This window comes from Pithys albifrons, chromosome Z (genome assembly GCF_047495875.1).
Source record: "Pithys albifrons albifrons isolate INPA30051 chromosome Z, PitAlb_v1, whole genome shotgun sequence".
NCBI lineage: Eukaryota > Metazoa > Chordata > Aves > Passeriformes > Thamnophilidae > Pithys > Pithys albifrons.
This window is the reverse complement of record NC_092497.1, coordinates 10463960-10484430: the sequence shown is the minus strand read 5'-3', so window position 1 is coordinate 10484430 and position 20471 is coordinate 10463960. Positions and strand designations below refer to the sequence as shown.

General features: G+C 49.9%; 1 protein-coding gene across 2 annotated transcripts; it reads right to left on the bottom strand.

Annotated features, from left to right (window-relative positions):
* Nucleotides 1-802: 802 nt before the first annotated feature.
* On the bottom strand, nt 803-18149 carry RUSC2 (RUN and SH3 domain containing 2). Of its 2 annotated transcripts, none has more exons than XM_071581505.1 (11): nt 16171-18149; nt 13104-13889; nt 12424-12624; nt 11042-11185; nt 9881-9957; nt 7668-7842; nt 6862-6967; nt 5763-5809; nt 3447-4428; nt 2650-2823; nt 803-2335 (listed from the first exon to the last, which is right to left on the bottom strand). In XM_071581505.1, exons 1-11 carry the CDS (start codon nt 18140-18142, stop codon nt 2155-2157), a joined length of 4845 nt encoding a protein of 1614 aa, XP_071437606.1. In that variant the 5' UTR covers nt 18143-18149; the 3' UTR covers nt 803-2154. The 2 variants fall into 2 exon arrangements, with proteins under 2 accessions (XP_071437606.1, XP_071437607.1); XM_071581506.1 differs by having other exon boundaries at nt 16273-18149.
* Nucleotides 18150-20471: the final 2322 nt, after the last annotated feature.

Below are 20471 nucleotides of genomic sequence, written 5' to 3'. Positions count from 1 at the left end.
TTGGTCCTGCCAGAGCACATGGGGAGAATAGCCTTGCTGGCTCTGATTTGTGGACAGCCATGACCACCATCCCCTCTGAAAGGGTAATCAAAGCAGCCCATGTACAAACCCTGGTTGCTCTGTGCTTCTCCAAGTCAGGACGGTGGTTTACGCTGCTTCATTTGTGGATTTTTTTTCAGCTGTTCTGGCTCATTCCACCACTGCAGATTACTTGTCCACATGATGCAGTAAACTCCAGTGTGCTGTCCTTACAACACAGGCAGGAGCCTCAGCCAGAGCTTTCCCCTCCTCCTTGGAGCTACTGAGATGTAAAGAGAAGGAGTGGGCGCTTAGGGTTCATAGTGGACTTAGAGGCCCAATGTTTGTGTGTCTAAGTTTAAAAGACCTGGAGCCCTTCCCTCTGTGACCCACAGCCACTGAAAATCATTGCCAGGCTGTTCCATGCTATGGGTCCTAGCCTGACAACTCTTCTTTCACTTTCACCTTCCTGTGACCCTGAAGAAGCAGATGGCAGACCGAAATGGTGCGAACTCCTCTCTGAAACATGCTGGCATCCCTACAAGCTCGTACAAGGAACCCTAAAACAGTCCTGCCTCCTCAAGACATATCATCAGTCCCCCATGCCTCTCAAGCCTGAACTGACAGGTCTCATCACTGGGGGTAACCTGTCTCCTCCTGAAGGTCTAGTGTTGGCTGTGGTTGAGGCAGGACAAAGCCTGCAGTGCAGTGTCCCAGGCAACACAGGTAACCCTCAGACCTTTCCCAGGGATGCGCTGAAATCACAAGGCTGGGTAGCAGGGAGCTCAATCAGCACCTTTTTTATTAATATGCATCATAAATAAAGAAATAAATAAAGGCGAGACATCTCATTCTAACAGGGAAATACAAATTAAATACGGTGCAACGTCTGCTAAGCGATGTACAAGCAGGAGGTAACCTAGCAAGACCAGGGCCCCTTGCCATGGTGAAGCCAGCCCAGGCACGATGCTGTGAACAGCGTCAACCCGGCCAAGGCACCAAATACTGGCATGGCCTTTCATTAACACTGTTCCCCACCTGACAGGCAGGTGAAGATCCCCACTACAGCAGGCGGCATGAACATGGCAAGGAAAGGGTTGACTGGCATTGCCTCTACCAAGGACCCCAGGACCTCCAGTATCCCCTTGTGCTCGTGCACAACACTTATCCCCCCCACCCCATGGCACTGCTCAGCAAGACCAGAAACCCTGTGCCAAGGGGAGCACCACCCCTCCCTTCCCAGGCTCCCCAGCTCCCTCTGGGAGTATCCCGATCTACCTGCTGGGAGCACTGCCCCCGACAACCCTAGCCCAGTCAGGGACCCTGCCCTCATTCCCTCCCCTCCAAGCCCCCTCCACAGAGCATCCCAAGCACTGGCTCCCTGCTCAGCGTGAAGGGCACAGGACCACCCCCCAATGCACCCATCTCTGCACAGGGTGACACTACCCAACCCAGACCTACATAACAGTAAACATCCACACACCTTCCTCACAACCTCACACCGCTTTGCTCCACACACACACACACACACACATAACCCATCCCCCTTCCCTGGCTGTGGCCAGGCACAGCCCCAGCCCTGCAGTGTGGCACTGCCAGGCCACTTGCCCTGGTACAACTCACCTACAACATATTAGGACAGCGATGCTCCAGCACAGGACAGCCTAACCCCATCAAACCACAACAGAACCCATCAGCCTAGCCTTGCAGAGAGCTTGCCAATGTGTGGTGCTCCCACCACTGTGGCTAAGGATGTCAGGGGTACAGAAGGCTAGCACTTGCACACTCCAGCACAAAACAGCTGGGCAGTGGGGTAGCGCTGCTTGGGTTCCTATATTGTAGGAGTCCATGATCTGTGGGTGCTGGAGGCAATGTGGGGTGGAGGGGGGGGTCAGGTGGTCCCTGGTGTGGCTGCATGCATGGCGATGCTCGGCAATACGAGGTGCAGCTCGCAGAAGACCCCAGGGGGCTGAGTTGGCCTTTGTCAGCTGCATAGGGAGGAGCAAGAAGGAACCACCTACGGTTATTGTATTCTGTAATGGCAAGTAAGAAACTAGCAAGAAGCTGTGTTTGTTCCTCTGGCAGGGTGGGCTACTGTGAGCAGCCCATGGAACTGTGCTTGGCCTCCCAGACGCGTCAATAGTCCTCGTCCTCCGGGTGAGTGACATACATGATGGGCACCAGTCCCTTCTCAGAGCCAAGGCTGCACTGCAGCCAGTCACCATCCACCTTGGAGATGACCTGCAGAATATCCCCTTTGTTGAAGCTCAGTTGTCCTGCCTCAGTGGCAATATGATGGCAAAGAGCTTTCACCTCACTGCAGACAGAGAGAGAAGGGTTAGCTCACCACAGGGCGCTCATCCCACTTAGGGACCACCAGACGCACAGATAACCAAGGAAAACATGCTCTGCCACCCTCCCCAGCCAAGGCCCACGGATGGTCCCCAGCTTCCCCTCTCCTGCAGATTGCAGAGTTGCAGTGGGTGGATGCACAAATTGCATCACTACCTCCAACCACCTTTTGGTCCATGACTACAAAGGGACCAAAGGCAAGCTGCAGCAGACAGAGCCATGCCACCCCCAAACTGCCACAGCCCAGCACCTGCAGGATGGTCACTTGGTGTCACTCACCAGGTAGGGTGGGGAGATATTCCCCGGGCTGGCAGTGACACGGCGGGCACCTCAGATGGCTCTGGCTGGGGTGGATCTGGCTCAGGGGCTGCCTCATGCCACATGCTTGCCCCAACTGTCTGGGCCACCAGCTGGAACACAGACTTATCCAAGCTCAGCCAGCCAGAGGGCAACCTGGAATGAAGAGAGAGAAGCAGTTAGTGGCCGGGAATCGTATCCAGGGGAATGGAGCAGCCACTCTCAGGGCAGAGTTGTGCCTTAAGAGGTTTTGCTTCATGCACAAAGTGCATTGTGGCCCCCAGGCTGTCTCCTAGCAGGAAGGGTTCAGCATTCTCCAGGCACACCACAGCCTAGCCTGGGAAGGACTTTTCCAGTGGACATTTTCAGGAGAAGTATGGGTGTATAGAGGCAGAGGCAGCAAGGGGAGGTCTCAGCTACTGGGACCAACTTCACACCTCCTCCTCACTCATTGAGAGCAACAGGAATGGCTGCATGTTCTGTTCTCAACGTGGTTTGGGGAGGGATGAGGTGATGATGGGGTCAGGTAGCAGGGGCCCTTCCACTAGAGAGGGGTTTTAGTACCCAAGGCGTGGTAGAGCTCAGATAGAAGAGGAAGGCCTGTGAGGTGAACTGAGCAAGGGTGTGGGAAGAATTAAGGCAGGCTGGCAGGACTGACAGACCCTTGAGGTACCACCATGGTAAAGCCCAGCAGTCAGCTACTGGCTTGACTTCCACCTGCACTGCTTGCACTTCAGGTTAACCAGTCCACCTCAGGCCCAAACCACCCCTGCCCTTACCTGTTTGGTTGCCTGGGCTCTTTTTGTACCTTCCTGGACCCAAACAAGTGTCCCCACTTGATAGGCTGGCTGCTCTCTGATGCACTGGTGCTGCTATCCTCTTGAGGGGCTGCTGCTGCTGCTCCCACTCTTTGCTGAGTTCCAGACTCCTTCTCCTTGCTGCGCTTCAGCTCTGTAAGCACTGAGTCTGGGGGGCTGCCCATCCAGAAGGGCCAGCTCCGTTCCTTCACCTCTTCACCAACCACTACCTGCTGAGGCTTTTCCAGGGGCTCTTCCATGGTTTCAGGACTTGTCTTGCTGGTAGACTTGGGCCTCTCCTCCAAGGTGCGCTCATCAATGGGACAAGCCTCTGCACCCTCCACCACCCCTTCACGGGGAGGTGGTGCCTTGTGGGTCTCCACTGACCTGGGCATAGTATTCAAAGCAGCTTTCTTCTTCTCAGAGCGGATGAACTTTGAGCCTTCAGCTGAGCCTTCAATGTAAATCTGAGAGGTCTGCATGAGCTGGTACCACCAGCCTGCTTGCTTGTCCTTCTTCCTCTCCCTAGTGCTCTCTCGCATCTTACTCCGCTCTTCCTCCCTGTCACCATCTCCACAGGAGGCCCCCACCCCCTTGATCCTCTTCTCACTCCCAGCTTGCTGTGGGCTGTGCCCTGGTGAGATGTCACCATCTCTGGCACCCTCTTGGCATGTTTCAGGGGCAGTGCTGCAGCCATCAGGATCCTCACTGCTGCCCCGTGTCCGCATCAGCTGCAGGGTGGAGTGCACAGAAAGCAGCAGGTCCTGCTTCACACGCAGCAGCTCCTTTTGCTGCTGCTGCTCTTTGCCCATCTGCATCAGGTGGTGCTCAAAGAGGAGGTCTAGGTTGAAGGGCAGCAGAGAGAGGGGCTGGAGCAGGAGCAGGAGCTCCTCAAAAAGAGGCTGGCACACACTGTGAGACAGGCACAAGAAACCCACTGGCTGGTAGTGTGCCAGGATGATATCTGTTAAGGGCAAGAGACATTAAATCAGAGAGGCTCTTCTCACCACTGACAAGCCACCACAAAGTTGCTGAAGCTATGGGGAAAGGAGTTGCACACTAGTTTTTTGCCACAATTGTGGTGGCAGTGTTAGGCTGACACCCGGGTCAGGGGGCACCAGATGCTCTGTGAGCTCTCAGCAAACTGGCACAGATACTGCTTTCCAGCTGTGCCTGCAGCCAGGACCGATCTGGCAGACAGACTAACCACCTGATAACCTGTGCCACAAAATGTCACAGAAGTAGGAAGGGAATAAAGAGCATCAAATGGTTGGCATGTGTTAAAATTCTTTTCTCCAACTTCTGTGTGAACAAGGAGTAGTAGATCTGGCCAGTACCAGTGCCTTGCAGATGGAGATGTCAGGGACAGCTGAATACACTCTTTCCAGGGTCCCGTCTGGGCTGAGCTGTGGATCTTAGCAGAGAATGGACCAGCTTTTCTACCTGTAGCATTCATCCTTCATTTGATTTGACTACATCTGCACTGCCCCCCCATTCAGACCTCACTCTCAGAGAGAGAGCTGGTAATGCAATTTCCAGCTATTTGATCCTACTAGGATAACAAACCTACACCACAGACAGGACTGGCACATTACATCCAACCCTTTTGCCTAGGTCTCATCATCCTGACAGCCCTAGCTTTTGTTTACGCTTCCAGCTCTCAATGATGGCTTGAAATAGGTGGTCATCTCTGGCTCCAGAAAAACAAAACATGCTTAGAGTCGAGTCTATTCTAGTCTATTCTAGTCTAGTCTATTCTAGTCTAGTCTAGTCTATATTCTAATCTATTGCAGTCTAGTCTAGTCTATTCTATATTCTATTCTAATGTTATAAAATGATACATGCAGTAAAATCTGCTTTTTGTTTGTCAGGTGTTTGGGGTTTTCTTGTTTGTTTGTTGTTTGTTTTGTTTTTCCCACGCCTGAAGAGTTTCAGCTAAGCGTGCACATCTCCAGGCATATGAAACTCTCAGGCACTGGGCATGGAACATGGAAATATGAGTAAAGTCTCCCCACAGGTAAATAGAGGTATCTGCACTGTACGTGATAGCCCTGGGAAGGCTAACTGCAGCTGAGAATGAGAATGGATATCCAGGATCAGGTGGAAGGAGCTGTACAGAGCCTGGACTTCCACCTGGGACTTCCCTGGCCCATTGAGACTGTATAGCCCAGTCTTTCAACTTAGGGCAGAGAAGAGCAGTCCAAGCTGAGAGAAAAACAAGAGAAACACATTTCCATTTGATACTCTATACTGTGCAGAATTTGGCCATCACTGCAGCCCATAGCCTCAGGATCTTACCTTCATGGTTGTAGAGGTGATTGAACCAGAATTCCAAGGACCGAATACTGCAGAAATCAAAAATAAGCAGGGTAAGAAAGAGAAAAAAGTATTCACTCCATTCATCCTCGCTGCTCTACCGGAAGAAGTGTGGCTGGAAAAGGGAATTTGCACAGCATGAGTCTGAACCTTCAGACCTAGGGAAAGGACAGTCCTATCAGCATGCACGGATCACAGATACAGAACATCCAGCTGGCTTTACATGTGTAACTGTAACCCCTAAGAACCACATTTCCAGCAAGATTCCTCACTATTTTGCTCCTATGTCCTTGACACAGCTTTGTTTTGTTAAGAAGAGGCTCCTATGGAAGGGGCAAATCATCTACAAACCTAATACCACTGCTGATGGCTTGGCCCAAAATAGGCTGGTATACTGTGCCAACAGGGGAGCTGGGCCACCTGTCTGAGGAGAGAAGAGCAGAGATTGTTCCTGCTTGTAAGGGTTCTCCAATATTTGGAGATCTTGGGGACTCTGTTGCCTCTGCTACAGGTCTTGGTGATTAATGGAGAGGAGAAGGGAAACACCATCCTAGGAGCACTGATCCCTTCCCCAGCAAAAAGGCATGGCTACCTTCTTCTGCTTAACACTGAGTAGAGTGTGCACACTCCTTATCCAAACTGGAAGGACCAGCCCCGAGTCCTTGACCAGGGCAATTTCACCTTCAGAGCCTCACACCCTGGGATTCATTGCAGCTCTAGGAAACAATGGTTTAAACAGGGATTTCCAAGACTAATTTTTGTCTATATTATGCTTAACCTTATATGAAGCTGGACAGACAAGACCTTCCACCTCATTTTCTGGGGTTTAGACAAGCTGACAATGTTCTTCAGTTGGCTATAGCTACCTCTCCTCAGTCCTGACCTGGTAAGGGAGGTTTTGATCCATCTGGAGTTCCCTGAGGCTCAGAGCTTCTTTCTTACCTCACCTACTTCTGGGAAGTGGCTTTTCACAATCTTAAGGGTTTTTTTCATGGTCAGCTGTGGCTGCCTGCAGTCAAGGACCAGCAGCTGCTGGCAGCCCTGGACAGAGACCTGCAGCCAGAGCAGGGGTCCTGCTTACTTGAGGAGGCCGAAGATGAAGGCATTGAACCTCATGGTGTGATTGGTGAGCTCTGTGTACTGGCTGATCTTGCTGTAGAGGCTGTGCAGCAACTTGGTAGAGGGGCCTATGAAGAGAAGCAAATTGTTGAGATTAGTTGTGGTCAGCAAAGTCAAAGTGGCATCAAAGCAAGACAAACTTTGTCTGGGTGTCCATGTCCATACGTGCATTCCCTCTGTCAAATGCCAGCATGAACTCACTGTATCCCAAAAGCTAGACTCTACACAAGACATGGGTTGTGATCTGTCCCAGACTCCAAAACTGTGGAAGAGTTTCAATATTGCAAGGACCTGCACCCTACACTTCAGTGAGAATCACACCCATTGGCTCAAAATCAGCCCATAAACAGAATATTGTGGTGGGTGCTTATAATTTGGAGTGCCTGTTATCACAGAGATAACCCCAGAGCTGTAGATTTGCCACAATCAGGCTACGAGGCTTCCCAATATGCTGTAGAAATCAGTGTGCCATTAATTTCGTTTTCGTTTCTTTTCCTCTTTTTTTTTTAATTGATTTGCCCTGTCATAGGACAATTTGGAAATTTCAAGGCAAATGACAATAAATATTTGGGATGACAATAAATATTTGGGCAGAAAAGAGCAGTGTTTCTCCTTTCTTGCAAGGGAAGGCCAATGAGCATCCTGTTCCATGCAGGGAAATGGGTATTAGTCTGCACTCTCTTCCTTATAGCCAACCTTCCCTGGCACCTCACAGACATAACACAGAACCAGCACAGAGCTGTAGGCACTGCTGCACAACATCCATACCTAGCTGGGTGGATGCCTCCACGACACTCCAGGGGATGTTCCTCCTCTGGCCGATGATCATGTCCAGGACATAAGCCTTCAGCCCATCACTCAAAATGTCCCGGACTGCAGGGCACAGGTATTTCAGGATGAGATGTCCCACATTGGGGCTCACGGAGCTGTTCCCAAGTTTGGCCTAATGGACAACAGGCAACAGGGAGAGCATTGGTAACTTCTCTCAAGGTACAGATGTATGGAAACAGTTCAGCCCCACTTGCCTACTACGGACACTCAGCAAGCAACATCCAGGCTCAGCAGCTCCTTGAAAAGGCAGGGTCTTCCTCTTCACCCTGATGACTCACACACCTGTTCTGAATTGCTCCCTGCAAGGTCTTCCCCAGGCTGGGAAAAGGTGATAGCTTGGGAAAAGAACATCCTAGCTTGGAAAGAGGACATTCCAGTTAGAAGGGATGCCTGGTTTTGCCAAAAGGTATAACAAGGCTATCCTGCTGAAGGAAGAAAAGAGCAGAGGATTTTTCTGCTGCTATAGATTTTCTTGTTGCTGATTTTGGAGTAGGAAGAAGAAAGTCACAGAGGAATTAGCAGCACCAAAGGGTTAAGCAACACTTAAATCAATGACATGTCAAGCAATAATTCCTAGGGATTACTATAAATAAATAGGGTGAGGGTAAAACAGATGGACAGACCTCAGGCTGAGGTGAGGAACCATGTAAGAGCTCAGCAGTAGCAAAGCAATTTTTCTGCATGCAGTCTTTGAGCTGAGGGGTCCATCCAAATGGGTCAGGAACTGGTGCTCAGGGTACAGATTTTACCAGCTGAGCTGGAATTATGCTGACCATTTGGCACAGGCCCACAAAAGCCCTGAACTGAAACTGAACTTCTGGCTCAGGAATAATCCTGTCAGATCCACTGAGCATGGCAGCAGCTGGGACGGGTGCTGTCTTTTGACAGGTGAATGCTCAGCTCCTGGCACACTGATTCATAATGAAACCCATGGCTAAAAGGACAGGGTTGTCTGGTAAGTAAAGTAATGGAGGAATGGTGCAATTATACCCCAAACCAACACTGTTAAGAACAGGGAATTCACAGGGAAGTCTTTTTTAAAAGGGTGTGGGAATCTCAACAGCTCTGGTTATGTTGCAAAGCAATCTCTGCATCAGCAACAATCATAATTAGGGGAGAATTACTCTGGGCTGTGAGATAAGGTTGAATGGGTTTGGAATCTGTCCCAGTCAGGTTTCTCCTTGGGGACAGCATGCCAGGGTAGTTGTCATGCCCAAATAGTGTCACATTGCTGCCCCAGAGTCCCCTGTATGAAACAGAGCATTCAGTGTTGAGAGGAGGCACCACAACCATGCTGCTGAGTATCACAGGACTGCAAAAGCTGCCTGGAACACACAGAAGCAAAACCACTCCGCTTCTGTGTTATTCCAGAAATGAGGGAGCACAGGCCAAAACCAGCCATCCCTGAGACAACCTAAATGCACTTCTGTGTTATTCCAGAAATGGGAAACGAGGGAGAGCACAGGCCAAAGACAGCCAGCACCACAGATGCAGTCTGAAGCTAATGGCTTCACAGTAGGGACTGTAGGGAATTCCCAGACACCCCATATGGGCAATGACTGATGCACCTTTTATTATTATTTTGAGAAGCCTGTGAGACACCGAAGGATGAGGGACACTGGACTGTGCCCTGGCACTAGTGCCAGACCAAAATCAGGGGACATGTGGAGGAGGGACAACTGCAGTGTGAGAAAAAAGAGCTGGTGCACTGCATCAGACCAGAAGTCCAGCTAGTCTGGTTTGGTTCCTTATAAAGAGCCATTATAAGTACATAAGAAAGAGTTAAAACAGAACAAACACATATACTATTTGCGTTAATATTCTCACAGCCTACAACTAGTTTCAACTCAGAGACTGTCTAAGCTTGATGTTATTCTTATGTGTTTAGTAAAACCTCAGTGAATTTTGCTTCCCTGTGCTTTTCTGATCTTCCTTTAAATACACATATTCTTTTAGCATGCCCAGCACCATGCAGCAGGAATTGTCACAGATTTACTGTCTGCTGCATGGTGTGCCATCACCTTTGCTTGGTTTATTCTTAGAACTACTGCCTTTGTCAGGTGCCCTGCAGTTTTTGACCGTAAAAGCATGGAGTGGTAATCTTTCTCCATACTCTCTGTGTCACTCAGAATGCTGAATGCAAGACATACCTTCACCCCTGGATCCCTGCTGGTTCCAAAGTGAGCCACAATCAGGTCAACAGCAGTGTTGATTGCCTTCACCAGACCTACAGGGAAAGAACAAGACAGAGAGCTGCCTGAGGGGCTGCTAGGATAGAACCTAACAAAACAGTTCTCAGAGAAATCAGGCAGGGGCATTTCAAGTCCATGCCTACACACATGTGCTCTCTAACAAAACCAGGTAGAGACTCTCCTAACCCCTTCCCAAATCTGTCCTTGCTGATTCCAACTCACCTATCAGCCTGACAGTAGGAGAACCTGTCAATATACCTAAGGGACAAAACTCCCTTAGGAGAATCTCCCTTACGAGACAAATCTCCACACCCCATTCCTTGAGGCAGCAGAGATGGGGTCTGAGGCAATGAGTCTTTTGCTGGTTTGATGCCACAGTGTGGCAGGGCAGAAGCCTTGCATTTTGGCAAATTTTGTGATGATTTTCAGTAACAAGGTAGTGGTGCATAATCTGACATCTGCACCAGTATACTGTGAGAACAGAACTGAAAGAGAAGGGAAAGCTACACCTGGTAGTCAACACACAGCTGGCAAAGGCCTGGGAACCCTTCTGCATATCCCTTGCCTTTGGAAAGATAATGAGACTACTGTCAAATACTCAAACTCAGCCCTGCCTCTCGCATGGGTCCCACCACAGTGGTATCTTGTCCTCTTTTGGAATCCTTTTTTCCACCCTTTTATAAAATTTATCACACAGAACAAACCAACCTTTTATCTAAATTACAAAATCTCAGGTTAGCACATCTGCAATATCACATAGATACACAGGTCTGCCCTTGAATATTGAGACTGGGATGAGAGCATGCCCTGTCTTAGGGTCACACACCTGTGCCTGTCCACTCTCTTCCCCTTTTTGTGTACTTAAAATCCTTTTTAATCATACTTCCTGTGACAAGCAGCTCAAATACACTTTGTGGCACCTTGCAGGGTGCAGCAGCCACAAGAACCTGTCGTGAAAACAGCCATCAGTCCAGAGAGACATGTAGTTGCAGTGCTACAGTGGGAAAGGGCAGGCAAAGTTCAAGTCATTACATCTACAGAAATGAGACAGAGAGTAGCACAGTTGGCTTTATTTTTCACTACACCACACTGTTCTCCACAAGTGGTGCACAGACTCACCCTTCTTCTGCAGCAAGTCGATGGAGATGGACTCTGTGTTGCCATCTGGGGAGAGGCAGAACTCAGCAGGAGGTTTCTCCGCTAGGGAGAAGTAGTCAGGAAAAAAGTCATTGTAGGTAAGCTGGAGTTGCCTCATAGACTGTCCTGCAGGGCCAAGACATAAGGGAGAATGATCAGACCAAATCCCTCACACCAAAGCCTCTTCCACATTGTTTGCTTTTCTCTGAAGCAACCTGCACCAGCAGTAGTCTTCATCCCAGCCTTTCCCATGCTAGGACAGCAGGACTACAAGCTTGTTCCTTGCCCAGCAATGGTTTGCAATATGTTTCTGTACAGTTGACCCCCACAGCCCATACAACATCCAGCTCCAGCTTGACTGGGAGCCCATGGGCTCGGGAAGATGCTGCAGGAGGTTCAGTCTCATGGGCTGGTGCTAAGGGATACCTTGATGCATCAGACTCTCTGTGCTGCTGTGTGGATAGTCCCAGCAAGGGCAGTCAAAAGTGAGCACAGAGAGAATCCCACACAGGCATCCACAGGCAATAAATCATATGTCTGCTGCCTGTTCTCTGGGATGGGCTTTGTTTTCAAGGAATGACTTCTGCAGGAATTTTTCCATGTGTTTGAGTTCCATCTGACTGACTCCCCAGTTCTGTGCTAGGCATCTTCCCTTGAAGGAGAGATGAAGAAACTGTTTGAGTTGGCAGAGTGAGATGCAGGCCTTTGAGGAACTTTCTCCAGGACCTGAGGGGTAGCCTGAGAATGCTCTCACACCCCCAGATAGACCGGAGTGCCCTCCCCACAGGACACTTTGAAGTTTGGTCAAAAGCAGTCTATCCTGTCAGCCCTTCCTGCACAGCTTTTAGAGGACAAGGAAGACCTTAAGGGCAAAGCATGGAGAAGACAGAGATTCATCCAATACTCCAGTGCTGTCATCTGCCCCAAGAAGGCTACAACCCAGCACTCAGAACACTTCCATAGCTGGGGCAGATGGTCAGGTAATGTAGGGCACAGACATGAGATCTCCAAGGGCCACAACTCCTGTATGAGACACGAACTACAAGCTAACCAGTGTCAAGGAGCACTACCTGAGGTCTGAGGAGGCTCTTGGGCCACTCATTTTTCCCTTCAATCGAGCCCAGAGCTGGACCTGACTGCTCTCCCTTCATGAAGAAGTGTGGCTCCACACAGATTATAACCATCAGTGAGGCAATTTTCATCTTCTTGAACCCTCCAGCCCCAATGCAGGTAGATGCATCATCCCTCCTGCTCTGAGCAGGCAGAGCAGTGATGAATCCAGGCTGAACCTGAGCCCCAAAGGATACTGAACCCGAGTCCCGAAGTCATCTCCCAGAACACCCCAGCAGAAAGACAGTGCGCACCGTTCAGCTTGCAGTGGAAATGGCTGGTGCTGAGAGTGCCAGGAAGCTCAAAGATGGGGTTGCCCCGGTTCAACTGAGGCTCTTGCTGCCTCCTATCCTGGCTGCCTGCTAAGCTGGGCAGCGCTGAAACACGGTCCAGACCCAAGGGGTTTCTCCGCCTGTACTCTCTCCACTTCAGTGCTTGGGGAGAGAGGTGGTTCGCTAAGATGATGCAGGCAGTGAACACCAACAGGAGGATGTGAGCAGATGGAGGATGCAGAGGAAAACAGGAAGAGAGAAGAGAAAGAAGAGGACAGAGAAAGAGAGACAGCACATTACTCAGAAGTCCAGCAGCATTTCAGGACATTAGCACACACACATGGGGAAAGACAAGAGGCCCCAGCCTGGCAGAGCAGCACAGGAGCCTGGGTGACCTCATGGTTGCACACATAGAGGGAGCAGGTTTGGGATACAGCCACATGGCATGGCATGCTGTAAGATGAGCAGACCACACTGCACTCTCCAGAGACTCAGTGTAGTAGCCAGGACTGGAAAGACATGCTCTTAGTGTAGGTCATTCTGCAGCAGTCAGGTGAAAATTTATCCTGGGCTGTGGCTTTAAGGGAAGGTGGTACTATAGGGAGCAGCCATAGGCATGGGGAGCTAGAGACGCTAGCAGGTTCCGAAGGATAGGTACTTACCATTGATGGGCCGTATTCCCATGCTGCTCAGAGGACCAGAGCTGCTGCTCTCACTGCCGTTTCTCCAGTGGGAATCGGCATGGCCTCTTACTCTGCTCATGGACATGCTACCCACTGAGAGTGGAGGGAGGGACCCACTGTGGAGTTGGTATTCAGAGAGTGATGGGCTTGGTTCCAAGGATGCCTCCTTCTTGGGGATCAGCTTGGCATTATCTTTTTGCCTCAGGGCATCAGCTTTTGTAGTTTTGGAGGACTGCATGGCACTGACAGCAGGGGATGACCTCGTGGGAAGCAGGCTGGCTGAGATGGGGCAGGACCTGCTTCTGGGTGGCTGGCTGTCCTCAGCTCTGTCTGCAGTGGGTGAGGAAGAGGAGTCTGCGCTTTGGAAGAAAGGCACGTTGCATCGCACAGGAGAGTAACTGCCCAGCGGGGATGGACGGGTTGTTTCAGGGGCAGACTTTTTAATGCCCCCATCACTGCAGGAGGCAGCTCCATCTGCTGAGCGCTGGGTCACAAGTGTGCCATGGGTTTGGCTCACCACCACCGCAGCCTGCTCTGCTGAGGTGGCCAGGACTGAGGACTGGGAATTGGAGATCTGCTGGCTAGAAGGCCGGTTGCTGGACAAGCTGTAGAGTTGGGAGAGGCTGGAGGCAAAATGGCTGTGCAGGGCACGTGCCTTGGGTGGCTTGCTGAAATGATGCTGAAAAACAAAGGGCTGGATGGGCAGAGTTGTGGGACGCTGGTCCTTGCTGTAGCGTACCACAGGCTTGCTGTCTGTGCCACCGCCTTCAGGGAGAGAAAGGGGAACAAAGTGTGAGGATGGGCGGAGGGTCAATCATCCTCAGCCCAGCAGATTGCAGGCAAAAGGAAATGTGCTCTCTGTTGCGGGAGGAAGAGAATGAGCTAGAGGCCAGTTACACATGCAGAGTGGTTCAAGTCTGAACTCTTAACATATGTCAAGAGCTAGGACATAGAGACATCTGGCCTCAAATACAGAGTTTCTAGCTGTTGAGAGCTGTCTGGAAGAGAAGAACACTGCACCAGGAGCTTGTTTGTCCTGGTAGGGTCACCAGCTTCACATCCCTTCCAAATCCTTTGCTCTCTGGACAGCACAAAGCCATGGGGTCAGGTGCCTGCCCTTGAGCTGCCTCTGCCCAAGAACTACCACAAAGACATGGCCCAACACACTGTGGCACAGTCAGATTTCTTATCTCAAAGAAGTGACACCTCCCATATGCACTGAGAACTCGCACAGCCAAGCACAAGCATTACATGCAATAGCACTGCAGCTTTGCATCACACATTGCAATATACCAGTGCTGTTGCAAAAGGTAATTGCTTCCCCTTCTCCCTCCCTCTTCTTCCTGCTTCCCCTTCTCCCTCCCTCTTCAGTGTCCTGTAACTATCTTCCCTCTGGAACTTCCTTCATCCCCCTGCCTCTGCCAGACCTAAGCAGGATGCTCCCAACATCCTGCTTCCAACCCTGGAAAGTGCTGATCTGCTCCAGCAAATGAGGTATTGCAATGTCCTTAGGGAGTGTGTTGGGCTTATCTCCTGTATTTACATTGCTCCAGCTCCTGATGGGACCACAACATCTGGAGTGACACAACTGAAGTGTGACACACTGTGCACTTCATGCACAACACACATAATGCTGGATGCACACATGGGGCTGAGTGAGATCCATGATCAGTTGTGGTGTTACTTGCTGCCTGTGGGGTATTCCAGACTTCTCTCTCTACAGCTGACTCATCCCCCTAGCTTCTAGCAGGTCTTGTTTTCCCTTTAGTTCCTCTCAGAACCTTTAGGTTTGCATGCTGCTCTCAGCTGCAGCAAGGCAGATATGCCTCCATTTCCAGCTGCAGGCAGAAGATTCCTGCACAGCAGGAGGCATACAGGAACTGCTGGGACATATTTCCCTGAGAGTTCCTGTCTGGACCTTCCTCCTGGAGCAGTGCCTGCTTCTTCCAAGCACTCCCCCTGAAACTAAGAGAGCTGCTCCCATGTTAAGTTCTCCCAGAAGAGACCTGCTTTCCCTGACATCCCACACCAAGCACACATTCCAGGCTCAATGAACAAACAGGACAACACCTTAAAAACTCTTGCTTCAAAGACCAAAATCTCTCCCGCCCCTGTCATGGTAAATGAATGACACATTCTTATCTCTCATCAGAAATCGTCTGGACATTAAATGGAGACAGTCTGGGTTTTGATATGTTTGGGGCTAATTAGTTCAGTGGTCTGGTCAGAGGCATTTCAGATGGGATATTACCTGTGCAGCAGGTGTGAGACTTGTCTAGGGCAGAGACAGAGGTCTTCTGCCATGTTGGAGAAATGACCATACCTCCAACAGGAGCATCACACAGCTTCTTCACAAGGAGAAGCGACACCAATACCAAGGTGGAAAGCAATCCACGCATTACAGACTTTCTACACAGGTAACTGTGACAGTTATTCTCCAGAGGAAACTCCTGCAACCAAAACCACTGCGGAGAACATGACCATGATATCCCAGCAGAGAGCCACAGATTAGTATCTGCAGGACTCACACTGTAAGTCTCAGCAGAGACTATGTGAGGTTACTGAACCTGCATGGAAAGGAGCCTGCTGACTCTGCAGTCTCCACCTCTCTACATCTGCCCCAAGTAGCTCCAAAGAAGAAAGGCTATAAACATCTGCTGTGAACATGACTTTGCTGAGCATCTTCACGTCTCTGCCTTAGGAGCTAAGGGCAGGTGACTCTCACTGACAAGTGCAGTAAATGCTCTGGAAGGAAGATAACCCTTCAAGGTGCACAGACACTTAAGTGCTAATGTCATGTTCTCCCTCACAGGATACAAGATTTGAACAAAACCTCAAGAGGCCTTAGTAATACAAGGACAAGACATTTGTATGAATAGGAGTCTGAAATAAGCACAGCAAGGCTTTGTCCTGAGGACAAAGGCCAGGAACAAAATGCACAGGCACTGGTCTCCTATCACCATGCAGGTTCCCTTGCAGCTCCCCTCATATCCCAAAGAGCTGTTTTTCTTTTTACTTCTCCATTCTGCCTAGTTTGGCTCCTTACCGTCTGCTCGGGCTCTAACATCTTTTTGTCCGTGGCCACTGGCAGAGCCACCTGAGAAGCTGGCATCTGCCTCCGTCAGCATGGAGAGAGAGGCTTGCTCACCTGCCCCATGCCCACTGGGGACCTTCTTACTGGAGACGGAGTCTTTGGTGGAGCACAAAGCTTGGCTGTCCCCAAAAGCATGATTCAAACAGAAGCCCTCGCAGCTCCGGTTCAGGCCATGGATGAAGGGCATGGGTGGAAGACTCTGACTGCGTCGAGCTCTTTCTTCGAGGAAGGCTGGGCAATCCCGCTGAGTCTCAGGTATAGGAGAGAACTCCAAGGAGGAATCACCACTAGACCGGAGTGGTGGGGAGGTGCCATTCTTTTTCCGTCCTTTAGCCAGTTCAGCAAAAGATGTCACTCTCTTTGGGGGAGAACTCTGGATGGGTATTGCTGGACTTTCACTCAGCTTGACCGGACAGCTGACCATGCGCTCCAAGGAGCCCAGCCTGCTGCTGGGGCTCCTGTCCAGGTTCTGATCATAGCTCCTAGAGCGCTGACGGCTTGTGTTGAGGTTCGGTGGTGACACATTGACATAGACCTGACCCTCAATCATGTTCTGGGCAGATTCTCCCTTTGCCTCCTCTTCACTGCACTCCACATTGCTTTCTTCTTTTCTTAGGTCAGGCCTTCTAAACAGATAGTATTCTGTGGGTTGTGCTGGACTACTCTTGGTCTGGTCTTCTGAGCAGCTAGTTATGGAAGATCCGGCGGGGCTGGGGGATGACTGGGAAGACAAGTCACATGTGACTAACTTATAGTAATTCTGAGTAGCCACAACAAGCCGTGCTTGACTCTGGAAGCAGGCAGTGAGATCGGAGCTCTCTGAAGTGCAAGGCTCACAGTGGAGGTGGTAGGAGTTGCAGTTAGCATCAAGGACAGGTGAGGAGGAATGCTGACACCCACACACCTTTCCTGAACTCTCTGGGTGATGCGATTCACAAGACATCTTGGATTCTGTGGGTGATGAATGCAAATCCAGGTAAAAAGCTCCTGTGTCTGAGTGGCTGCAGAAGGAAGAGTCACAGGACAGGTTGGCTGAATTCAGGTTTGATTGAGATTGGCCATTCATTTTGTTGTAAAGGGCACTGAAATTCACCAGCACCCCATCAGAGCTGTTGCAAGAAGAGTCACTGATGTAGCCCATCTGTTGGTCAATCACTTCCGACTGACTTGATGAACTGTAGCAGCGACAGTGCTGGATCTCTGAGCTGGAACAACTGCACGTCCGGCTGTGCAGAGCATCCTGATTCCTCAGTAATTCACCTGTGTTCTGGTTCCATTCCTGATCACCACCATCAAAGGAGAAGCTGGAGGAGCTGCCACGGTGGCAGTTGCATTCATCCAGCTCCATGCGTTCTGAGGCCTGATGGCATCTGTTGGCATTGTTCCTTTTCTGGATGTCATCACTGCTGGTTTTATCCTCTTGCCCATCTACCACACCAGACCGGCTGGCCATGTTCCAGGATTTCACAATGTGGTTGGAGTCGTGGAGGTGGAAAGGGGGCAAGGCCAGCTCCTGCAGATTGAAGGGAGGTTTGCCATCAACAAACGAGTTGTGAAGGTGGAAAGATTTTTGTCCCAAGTCATCCCCAAAAATGCTGAGGTCTTCACCCTCACTCAGCAGGAAAGGGTTGTGTCGCTTACTGACACCAGGGACAATGAGATCCCTTGCTTTTCCTTCTTTGTTGTCTGAGGCCTCTGTTGAGGTTTCAGAGGTCTGGAGAAAGCTGCTGTAGACCAAGGAGTCAGTCTGTGAAAGGTCCCTGTCTGGAAGGGCAGAGGTCCGTGTAATGCTGAGCTCTGGCTGGCAGAAAGGGTTGGTCCTTTTGCTCACGGAGCAGCACTGTCTATCAGGGACCTGGCAATGCACCAGAGGAATGTGATGGACAATCAGCGTCTCACCAGTCAGTTTGGGTGGACTATCCATGGTGGGGAATGCTCTTCAGGGCATCAGTGAAGCTGGTACCACCCATGAACAGGTAGGGCTGCACATGTGAGGGAGGGAGGACACTTCTCATGAGGGAATTCAGATACCTAGAGAGAGAAAAAATCATAAAGGAAGTCACCTCTCGGGAAAGGCTGTGACCGTTTAAATCACCCTTGGTTTGACTGAAGATTTAACATGTTGACAAGGGTCAAACAGACTGGTCCTTCCCAGCACAAGTACCTGAGTATGAGATTCTTCTTCAGGAAAACACATCATCACCCTGTAAGACAAACACATTAACCTCCCTGCAGGTCCCTGAGACAACACTTGTGATTTCACCTGACCCCTCTCAAAGTTATCTGAAGTAACTGATTTCAGTCAAGTGGCCAAAGGGCTGAACAGGCTTTGGGCCAAACAAAGACCTCACTGCAGATGGCACTGCGTCCTCACAGGAAAACAGCACAGTGTCTGAGCTGCAGTACTGCACTCTGGAGAGAGCAGTATACTTTCTCACACTAGATTGAACATCTTTTTATGCTTTTAGGTACCTTGAACCTTCCTTCAAGAACCAAATACTGAATTACTCTGCAAGGTCTTTCAACATCAGAGACTAAAAGGCAGCATCAGACTGGAACAAGAAAGCAGCAACAGCCATTCCTCTCCAAAATCCAGAAGGCTCCGTGAGGTCCTGACCCTTTTAATGGAGCCAGGGGAGCATGCCAAAGTATGCAACTGCTTACATACATAAGGGCCTCTACAGTGAAAAGAAGCAGATTACTTCAGTGGGGCCATGGAAAGCCATTGGTGATGGTTAAATAGGCCCCATACAGCTGACATTTTGCTGATAGTAAAGGATCAGTTCCAACTGGTTCCTTCCGTGCTTTGAATGCCTGTTTCACAGTTCTCTGACACCTTACCTGTGGCAATTACCTGCTTATCTTGCTACCTGCTGCACTTCACTATTGTACAACTGCCACAACCCTGGGAGCCATACAGATAGGGCACGAAGTGCCACACTCCCTCAGTGTTCAGCAAATACCAGGTTCTCTTAAAAGCAGTGGAGTCACAGAATGATTTGTGCTAAAGGGACCTTAAAGATCATCTGGTTCCATGGGCAGGGACAACTCTTCCTAGACCGGGTTGCTCGAAGCCCATCCAAACTGGCATTGAACACTTCCAGGGATGGGGGCATCAATAAATTCTCTGGGCAACATGTGCCAGGGCCTCACCACCTTCACAGTAAAGAACTTCTTCCTAATATCCAACCTAAACCTGCCATTTTTTAGTTTAAAGTCTTTTCACCTTGTCCTATTACTAACTGCTTGTGTCAAAAGTCCCTCTTCAACTTTTTTGTACATGTTCGCCAGAATTTGACATGTGAGCTTAGAGGACATATTAATTTCTCTTTCCCCACCTGACCCAGAGATCCAGCCTGCAAGTGCTTCCAGCACAGTCTGGAAGGGGTTTCCCTCTTATTTTCCCTTTGACACATCAGAGAATCCAATACAGACAAGTGCATTGGAAAGCTAAGGCACTAAGGAGAGGGAGGAACCACAAAAGACAGCAGTGATCCAGGACAATCTCAAGAGATTAAAAAATGACCTCGTGCCCTCACAGATCCAAAATTTGTTCTGAAAATCTTGGTCCAAATGCCCTTGGGTCAGCAATACATATCCTGTGCCTCATCCAGGCATCCTCAGTGTTCACTGCATCCTGAAAACTGCATCCTGTGATCCTGCTCTGGATTCTAGGACCCCACAGCTGCTGCCACCACTGACTTTCAGGCTCCAAAAAGTGGCATTCATGTGGCCCTTACCTACCTCATCCCAGCTTTTGTGACTATGGGGCAATACTGGATTTGGAGCAGAGCTGCAAAGGCACATGGGATCCCAGGAGGGAAACTGAGAAATGTGGGATGAGTGAAGTTAGAACAAGAGCGTAAGCAATGAGACAGCTACACAGAAACATCAGGAACTCCAGTTCTTTCAGCTTCAAGGTGTAAGAATAGCAATTAAAATATGATAAAAAATGATCAAAAGAAATACTTTCCTCCCACGCATAGTACTGCTTCTCACAGACACAGGATGATGCTGTCAAGAAATAAAAATACAAAGATGGAAACAGAGCTAGTGTTTACAGTAAACACCCAATGATGCAAAAGTTAATGCTAACACCAGTGTCAGAGAACAGACAGGCCTTCTGGGTGATGCTACCAGAGACTTACATGGTGGGGATACTCACCTACTTATATATTTGTTTCTGCTGGGATGTTTCACCCAGGATTAGGCTCCAAAGAGGAGAGATCACCCAGACCACTTGGACCACATCC